At 37.1% G+C, this 10,000-nt stretch overlaps 2 protein-coding genes and 1 long non-coding RNA gene across 3 annotated transcripts in view; 2 read left to right on the top strand and 1 right to left on the bottom strand.

Moving 5' to 3' along the window:
• The window catches only part of LOC113808861 (uncharacterized), a 7,761-nt gene extending 4,945 nt beyond the window's left edge, over positions 1-2,816 (top strand). The window contains exons 2-3 of the mRNA XM_027360357.2: positions 232-1,237; positions 1,595-2,816. Coding sequence (XP_027216158.2) covers positions 232-1,237; positions 1,595-2,048 — 1,460 coding nt within the window. The 3' untranslated portion in view covers positions 2,049-2,816. The remainder of the gene's footprint in view (positions 1-231; positions 1,238-1,594) is intronic.
• Positions 1,593-6,396, bottom strand: LOC138864401 (uncharacterized). Its single transcript, XR_011399161.1, has 2 exons — positions 6,182-6,396; positions 1,593-2,071 (listed from the first exon to the last, which is right to left on the bottom strand). It is a non-coding gene; the product is annotated as an uncharacterized lncRNA (long non-coding RNA).
• LOC113808863 (uncharacterized) overlaps positions 5,865-10,000 on the top strand; it is a 7,749-nt gene continuing 3,613 nt past the window's right edge. Inside the window, exons 1-2 of the mRNA XM_027360361.2 lie at positions 5,865-6,051; positions 9,096-9,903. Of these exons, the coding sequence (XP_027216162.2) occupies positions 5,946-6,051; positions 9,096-9,903 (914 nt within the window). The 5' untranslated portion in view covers positions 5,865-5,945. The remainder of the gene's footprint in view (positions 6,052-9,095; positions 9,904-10,000) is intronic.

The raw sequence follows: 10,000 nt of genomic DNA on the forward strand, positions 1-10,000 counted from the left end.
ATACCAGGCACCAATCACAGGCTTCCATACAGACAAGAGCATTTCAAACACGAAGTACTGGATACTACACATATATTGCCAGAGAAAAATCAATCCATGCACCATAGGAGTGTGCCGGTTGAAAATGCCGCAACTGTACGCGTACATATTACATTTCGTGATGTTATTTTTACTATTATTCAAGTTCAACCAACAACAGAATTATTCTAAGGAACATGTCTCCCCTTTCAGTGGACATTCAGCTACCATGTGATCCTATAAACATTCGGGAACAAGGTGAACAAGAGAAGAGGAACCAGGAAGTATGCGATAACAAGAAACAAGAAGAACACAAGAACAAGGATGACAAATGTAACAGAACAAAATGTCAAACGTCTGTGGCAACTGAGGAAAAACCAGATCGAGAACAAGGACTGGAGGAGAAGGAGGGTAAGGAAAAAGAGACTCAGGAAAGTGACGTCCTCAACGTCCTGGAGTGTGACGTCCGAGGAGCAGTGATCGCGGACAAGGGCGAGGGCGCCGTCCTGACCTCGTGGACGGCGGAGTACCTGGGCAAAAAGGGAGACAATTATCTAAGTTGCGTGAAGCGCGTGAAGGCCCAGGTGATGATTGAAGAGTGCGAGGAACAGCTGACATACGTGGCCAAAGTCAAGATGCTCTTTTCCGACACCTACAAGGAGTTTTCCAACATGTCCTTCTTCAAAGAGCACGAATTTTACACGAAGCTTTTGCCGGAACTGAACAGCGTGTTAGCGGAAGCAGGACTGGACCCTCTGCGAATCCCCAAATTCTACCACTACAGCAAGTGCGAAGAGCGAGAGATCCTCATCCTGGAGGACCTCACAGCTCGGGGTTTCCGGATGGCCGACCGCAAGAAGGGGCTGGACTTCGCTCACGCCGTGCTTGTCCTGCAGGAGTTAGCGAGAATTCACGCTTCTTCAGTCCTGCTGCAGCGGAAACACTCAGTCGAAGACCTTAGGGTCAGGCACAAGTTCCTGGCGCTTGACTGGACAAACAACAGCAAAATACCAAGAGAAGACATGGCTGTTGCTATATCGGGAGACCTCCTGGCAGCGACAGCGATTGCGGAGAACTCCAAAGGGTACGAGGACATGGCAAGGTGGCTGAGGGAGCTGGGTCCTCGAGGAGTCGACGTCTTTGATGAACAGCTGGAGACGCGGCCGCCCTTCGCTATGCTCGGTCACGGAGACTGCTGGACCAACAATTTTGTGTTTAGGTTTGTTGATGCCTGCAGGCCGTAACCGTAGTAACATTCAAAATATATATATTTTTAAAACTTAAATACTATTGTTAACACCATTTTTACTTTTTCAGTATGTAACCATTATTCATATTAATAATATTTTCAGAATTTCAGATTCTATTAAAATTAAGCCAGTGGCATAATCTAATCTGACTTTACAGGGCATCGCTAATTCGTTTTTCGCTTTTTGTTATTTTGTTGGATCTGTTCCTACCGACAACTGTGTACAGTATGTGCATCTGAGGACTTTCGCGCGTGCATGCTTGTGTTTATGTACATTTTACACCCCTATGCAATGGCTCAAGCTTCCATACTTTTCACCGGACACAGGTATGACGACGGCGGCCATCCGGTTGAGGTCATGCTGCTGGACCTGCAGCTGTGTCGCCAGGGCTCCCCCGCCCTCGACCTCCAGACCCTAATGTACTCGAGCATCAACGGCGCCTTGAGATGGAACTCTCTCCCGCACTTCCTGCAGACGTACACGTCCTCCTTCGACGCCACCGTGGAAGCAGGAGGGATCCCCCCGCTCTTCACCGTGGAGGAACTGACGGAGGAATACAACGCAAGGAGCATGTACGGCGTCCTCATGGCGTCCATGTACATCCCCCTCATGGTGGTCGACTCCGAGGACGCGCCGGACTTCACCAAGGTCGACGACGAAAAGGAGTTCTACGCAGATCGCGCGGAGGAGGTCGCGCGCTCCATGGACGACAACCCGCTCCTAAGGGAGACGATGTGCAGCGCCTTCGACGAGTGGATCGACATGGGGCTCATCTCCTGATCGTCTGCTGACAGGATGCGGTTCTGTGGAGGGAGATTTGGGTGCGGGTGAATGAGTAGTGTTACGAGGATATTGTTAAATCTGGCAGTATTAGTATCTAATGTGGTGTATTTTTGTATAGATATGGGCATGTAGACAGGTAGAAAGCTGGGAACTTATATATATATATATATATATATATATATATATATATATGAAATAAATATATAAACACATAGATGAATAAATAAACACACACACACACACACACACACACACACACATATATATATATATATATATATATATATATATATATATATATATATACATATATACCCATATGTGTGTGTGTCTATGTGTGTTGATACGTATATATATATATATATATATATATATATATATATATATATATATATATATATATATGTATATATGAATGTATATAAAGAGTATACAGTATATATGTGATATATTAGTGCTGACTAACACAACTGTTGTGCCAACAACAAAAGCCATCATGTCTGTGTTTGCTAGGATAACTGTTGTTAGTCATTATGAATGCAATTGTCGAGAGATACATATTCATTCGTTGAAGTTTATTATTATTTTATGCAAATGTTTTCTTGTGCTTGCATATTCTTATGGTGAGCACTTTTTATTTTCTCTCTTTTAGTTATTAACAATGTAACTTTATTGTTTACTTATTAACAATACGATATTGTTTATATGTATTAAATTTTATTTGAGATATTCAAATTACCTTCAAAATAATAAAAAAATAATAATCAAACGGAATGGGATATTATTTTTCAATATCACAAACTATCACATTTCTTAATCTGAACTTCCGACAAGACTGATCATATATATATATATATATATATATATATATATATATATATATATATATATATATATATATATACACACATATATATACATATATATATATATTTCTTTTTTTCTATATATACATTTTTCTTTTTTTCTATATATACATTTTACTTTTTTTAAATATATATATATATTTTTTCTAAAGGAATGTATTATAATAGTACGAGTAAGACTAGTTACAACAATCACAAATGGATTTTTTATTAATCAAGTTGTCACAGCAGTCACAAAATATACAGTCAAGAAAATTACAATAAATTATAGCTAGCTGTCTTTGTGAAATGAATGTAAAGTAAAATTATGGATTTCGTTTATTTTTCCTATACTCAGCAACTTCCAGTATATGCACTGCATTTTTTTTTTTTTTTCTTTTTTTAACAGCATTCTGCCCTTCGTCATTTTGTTGTTCTTTCCAAGCACCGTGGAAATGGAAAATAATATGGCATGTATTTTTATATCAAAGCTTTAATATATGATGAAGAAATAAACAATCACTGAATTTAAAAAAGACTGAAAGCAAATTCGAGTGTATGTGTGCTTACGCGGGTGTGTTTTCTAGAACGAATAACATTTAATTACCGAATGCAACTATCTGGAAGGTATCGAGTCAAAACGCTTCCAATCTTTGTGAAAATGAAGACAAAAAGGGAACAAATTTAACCATGACTCAACAAACACGCGCAAAAATAAATAAAATAACCAAAATAAAGGTGAGCCAAAAACAACGTACTGATAATGCTGCTATTTCTTATTTATTTGCAACAGCAATAAGTATTTAAGATGACAATAATCACTGTGGTAATAACAGTCTCGACCGTAGTACTAACAGCAATTACATAGATAACTGCTCTCCTGTTAATCACCCTGTTATCAAGGGACACTACAATTAACATTTATTCAAGAATGGTGAAAGATGAAGAGGCCCCTGCGGCATAAATAAATTCAAAAGGAAAAGACGAAAACAAGCATAACATCTGTTCATAGCACCTATCCGCACACCACTTGTACTGTAAATTGTAGTCGAAATTCTCTCCTGGTTTCACCCATCATTTACGGGTATAGACTCGTTTCGCTACACACCGAAGACCACCGCACTATTGTACTCTGAACTAAAACATTGACCTAAAGAAATCCGTGTGCTATGAGGCTTGTAAACTGCTACACACTAGACCACAAACTACAAAACCCATCAAGCTGCAGTAAAAAGATTATCTACGCTCTTCCACGTCCCATAAACGATAAACCGAATCGTGAAAAGATGCTTTGTGTGTAAGGAGTTCGAAGATTCAAGCCAGTTAATTATTTTTCTTATTTTTTACGAAGGTAGCGATCGCCAGGACCTTGTTCGTGGAAAGTTTTATGTGTTCCTTACTACTAGTTAAGGCAAGAGAGAGAGAACGAGTGATCCACACTAGCCCTCGTCACAGTATTTTCCCATAACTTCTCCAGAAAGATTATATACAGGAGCCACTGGGTCATATGACCTCCACATTAGTCGCATACATTTCTGATAAGCATTTAGATAAGGGTTATGATCAGGGCCAGTATAGGCTTTTTAAAGGGTCCCTAAGCAGACTGTGATTAGGGCCCACAGTACGTATCACGAGGTTCTCGGCGCCACGAATGCTGTTGGGATTGTCAAAGTATAATCATGCGCTCTCATTCGGTCATCTGTTAAGTTAAACTTTGGACTAAATTATCATAATCTACAGGTAAGAGAGTTCCATGTTTTTTGTCTAGATTATCTATTACATTTTGGAGACTTTTGCCAAGAAACAAACAAACAAACATTGATAGTATGAAACCACTCTACGATACATTTGTCTAGGAGTAAATACGTCTATGTAACTCCATATATGCTGGTATATGATATATATACACACATGGTATATTTCTTTATTTATCCATAAATATAGTATATATATACATGTGTGTGTGTGTGTGTGTGTGTGTGTGTGTGTGTGTGTGTGTGTGTGTGTGTGTGTATATATATATATATATATATATATATATATATATGCATGTGTGTGTGTGAACGCGTGCGCGCGTTTGTAATTATGGTATTACGTTTGATTACCGAACTTTTAATCTTTAAAAGCAAACACATCAGGAAAAAGGAGAAACGATGGGACACACACACACACACACACACACACACACACACACACACACACACACACACACACACACACACACACACACACACACACACACACACACGCGCGCACACACATACACACACACACATACACAAACACACAAATATATATATATATATATATATATATATATATATATATATATATATATACATATATATACACACATATATATATATATATATATATATATATATATATATATATATATATATATATATATAAGAATATATCTTTGCACTTCACACAAACATACACACATACGTGCACACACACACACACACATACTAGACTCCGAACCTCGTAGTCCCGGATTCAAATTCCCGCCGCGGAAGTTGCACAATGCCTGAGTTCCGACTGCTGACGCGAGCCCCATCTCACGGCGAGAAAACGACTTATCGCTTTGAGAGATTACACGCAGACGCCGTGGGAGGAAGTCGCGTTGACTCTTGATTAGAAATGGCATAATCAGCAAGTGTGGCAATGCCAATCAATCTCAATAAAGTTTTGTGAGAGGCCAATGTCCTGCAGTGGAATTGTGTATATGCGTATGCACGCACGCACACGCACGCATACTCGCACGCATACACGCACACACACATACACACAGCGTCATATAGGATTGTGAACAATCACGCCAACCAAAATTGCTTTAAGCTTTGTGATCATGCTCGATCAGATTTCATGATCAGTCAACCGCTATTGCCACAATGAATTATTGTACATCTGGCAGAGAACGACAACAGCAGCGAGAAAGCGATCGTTACAATGTATTTCATTTTTCTTTTAGAAACAGTTCGATATAGAGGTAGATAGATGGGTCAGCTGATAGATAAACCGACAGATAAATACAGATATATATATGCGTGTGCACCCTTTATACAAGAGAAGACACAAGTCATGCTTACAATGCTCAGTTGCCTTCAGCAACATTCACATAACACCAGTACCTTCTCTGCACGTCGCAAGTAAGTCCCTTTTCTGTCGCACGTCCTTGCACGAAATGCAACATCTTACCGTACACTGATGAGCAGACACGTGCAAGGAGGTAGATACAGAGGAAACGTACTTAAGGGCTTAAAGAAGGCAAATATTTACGGTTTGGATGAGAATGGGTGGATGTGGTACTGCTTGAAGGTTTCTGGTAACTGCCTCAGGAAAGGTTACTAGTTGTTCTTTTCCGGATCGGTTAATTTACTCGATTATACATTTGTTTATCAGATTCATGTTATTATCATCAAATCTTGTTATAATCAACATTATCGTTATGGCACCATCGTCACTCTTATTGTAATTGTTATCATTACCATTACTGTCTTTGTTGCTGTTGGCAGTTGTCATTATCATGTTATCATCATTATTTAGTTATTATTATTATTATTATTATTATTATTATTATTATTTACATGAATTAATTTATCATAACTCAGGGAATAGCAATATAGACAAATATATAAAATCAGCAAAAGACCCAAAGTCATCAGTACGTACAGAATACAATACGTACATGACGCAACCACCCAAAAAAAAACATGAAACAAAAGGTTTATCACCTACGACTAGCAAAACCTAGCGTGTGTGTATTAACACGAAACTGACATATCATGAGTCATAAAAAAAACTTAAAATGCCAAGATTTTTTTCCTACAAGTCGAAAAACCGTTGAACCAACGTGCTGTCCAGAAGGGTTAGTTTCCTCTGGCGACTCACGCGTGAAACCTAAAAAGGTGAATCTTCTCTTCACTACGTGCTGTTGCTATTTAAACTTGATTATGTCAAATGCAGTACCTTCTCTGCACACTGAAAATAATCGTTTTTGCTGCTGCACGTTCACCTTGCACGCATTACTAGCTTTTGCAGTACACAGATAGTAAAGCACACCGCAAATAACTTTTTGCTGTTGCACGTTCACCTTGCACGCAGTACGACATTTTGCAATATACAGATGATTAGGCACGTTCAGAGACGTAGAAGTGAAGGAAACGTCAAGACTTATGGAGCTTTTATGCACCTTGGCGTAAAGGTGAATGAACGTTTTCTGTTTGTGCAAGATTACGTGCGAGGGTAACTTCGATGTTTATATTTCGAGTACCTGGATATATATTGCCTGTTTTAGTGATTCATATATTCACACTATTATAATTATTGTTGTTTTAATTTATTATTGTTGTTATTCTTATGATTATCATTATTTTTCGTTATTATCGTTGTTATTATTATCATTATTGTTATAATTATTATCATTACCACTGGTAGTAGTAGAGTTATTATTGATATTATTACTATGATTATTAATGCTATTATTTTTATTATTGTCATTGTGATTTCGAATATTTTGATTATTTTTATCATCATTATCACCACATATAATTTTTTTTATTGGTATCGTGATTATTATCATTATTCTTATTATTGTTATTATCTTCATCACCATCATCATCATTACTGTCATCATTATTATCATTATCATTATTATCATTATTGTTATGAGAATGATAATTATTATCATTATTATTGTTGTTGTTATCATTCTTATTATTACTAATACTATTATTATTATCATCATTTTTATAATAATCATTACTAATCTCCTCATCCACATTATATTGATATTGATAATGATAATGATAAAAAGAGTAGTGTTAATAATAATGACAGCAATGATGCTGATGATAATAGGAATGATAACGATATCTATGATAATAATCACTATAATGATAATGCTATAAATGATATTAATGATAATGATAAAAATTGTTATTATTATAATAATTAGTAATGAATAAAAGATAATAATGATGATGAGTATGATAATGAAAATAATGAGGATAATAGTAATAATAATAATAGTAATAATGATAATAATAATGATTGTGATAATAATGATTATAATGATTGCAATAATGATAATGATAATATTTATTGTAACAATAATAGTATTAGTGAGAATGATAATGATAATAATGATAATAATAATTAATAATGATAGCAATAATGATGATGATAATGATAATAACAATAATGATAATGATATAATAATAATAATAATAATAATAATAATAATAATAATGAAAATGATCACAATGATAATGATGATAATATTAACAACAACAATAATAGCAATAATAAAAGTTATAATTATAGCAATTATGATATAAGTAATAATAATAGTGATGACAATAATAATGATAATCATTATGATGATGATGATAACTAGGGAAATGAGAATGCTAATAGTAAAAGTAATAGTGATATTGATAATGGTAATGATAATAATGATAATAATAACGAAGTGATAGTAGTAATAATAATAATAGCATCAATATAGAGGATAATGATGCCAAAAAAAATTATTATTGTTAACATTATTATCATTATTGTTATTATTGATGCTGTTGTCAGAGTTCTGTATATGAATAAATAGATAAATGCATACACACACACACACACACACACACACACAATATATATATATATATATATATATATATATATATATATATATATATATATATATATGTATTCATAGATACACACATGGATGCAGTAAACATGATCACAAAAAACACCCGCGCTCTGAAGGAAATATCAACCGTAATTCACTGAGCCACAATAATCCTTTCAATCGATAAAGGATCCAAAGGAATTGTTAATCTTGAAACTCATCTGCTTTTTAAGACATTAAAACCACCATTTGAATTGCTCTAATTTCGTTAGTTCAAGAAGGAGACTTCTTTAACAACTCACAGGATACATTACATAAACAGAAGATAAACAATGCTTGCACAAAACTGTTCATGTAAAAGGAAAGAAATTGTTCTCAGTCGCTTGAAATTTTCTAATACCAGCTTTAAAAAAACAATTCAAAACTTTTCATAAGGCATTACTAGACTTATAAGATATAATTCAAAATAAGCTAGAATGATAAATGTCATTCTCATCATTCATGACCTAGGCAAATTGTACATGGTTCTATAAAACAAAAAAATCATGTGATTTGTTTTCTCTTCAGTGGAGGGTCTCGAAGCAAACGTTTCGTCGGAAGTCGCGGCCCAAGAAAGCGGAGACTTGGGAATCCAGGAGAGTGACGTCCGAGGGGCAGTGGCCGCGGACAAGGGCGAGGGCGCCGTCCTGACCTCGTGGACGGCGGAGGACCTGGGCCAAAAGGGAGACAATTTTATGAGTTCCGTGAAGCGCGTGAAGGCCCAGGTGACGATCGAAGGGCGTGAGAAACAGCTGACGTACGTTGCCAAAGTCAAGATGCACTTCTCGGACACTATAAAGGAGCTTTCCAACATGTCCTTCTTCAAAGAACACGAATTTTTCGCGAAGCTTTTGCCGGAACTGAACAGCGTGTTGGCGGAAGCAGGACTGGACCCTCTGCGCGTCCCCAAATTCTACCACCACAGCAAATCCGGGGAGCGAGAGATCCTCATCCTGGAGGACCTCACGGCGCGAGACTTCCTCCTGGCCGACCGCAAGAAGGGGCTCGATATCCCACACATGCGACTCGTCCTGGAGGAGTTGGGGAGATTCCACGCCTCGTCGCACCTCCTGCAGCGGAAGACGCCTCACGAGGACCTCAGCGAGAGGCACAAGTTCCTGGCCATCAAGTGGTTCAACTACTGGGGGTCCATGGCCAAGGAACTGGAGACGGCGGCGGCGGTGGCTGAGAGCTGCGAAGGATACGAGGACGTGGCTCGGTGGCTGAGGGAGATCCAGCCCCGAGTCATCGACATCTTCGAGGAAAAGTCGAAGACTCGAGCGCCTTTCCAGGTGGCCTGGCACGGAGACTGCTGGACCAACAACTTCTTATTCAGGTCTGTTGGTGCACTTTTCTGCTTGTCTGGTATATAGATAGACAGATACACAGGTAGAGATATAGATAAATATATAGATGGTAATATAGATAGATTG

The sequence above is a fragment of the Penaeus vannamei genome, chromosome 16 (assembly GCF_042767895.1).
Source record: "Penaeus vannamei isolate JL-2024 chromosome 16, ASM4276789v1, whole genome shotgun sequence".
NCBI classification, from domain to species: domain Eukaryota; kingdom Metazoa; phylum Arthropoda; class Malacostraca; order Decapoda; family Penaeidae; genus Penaeus; species Penaeus vannamei.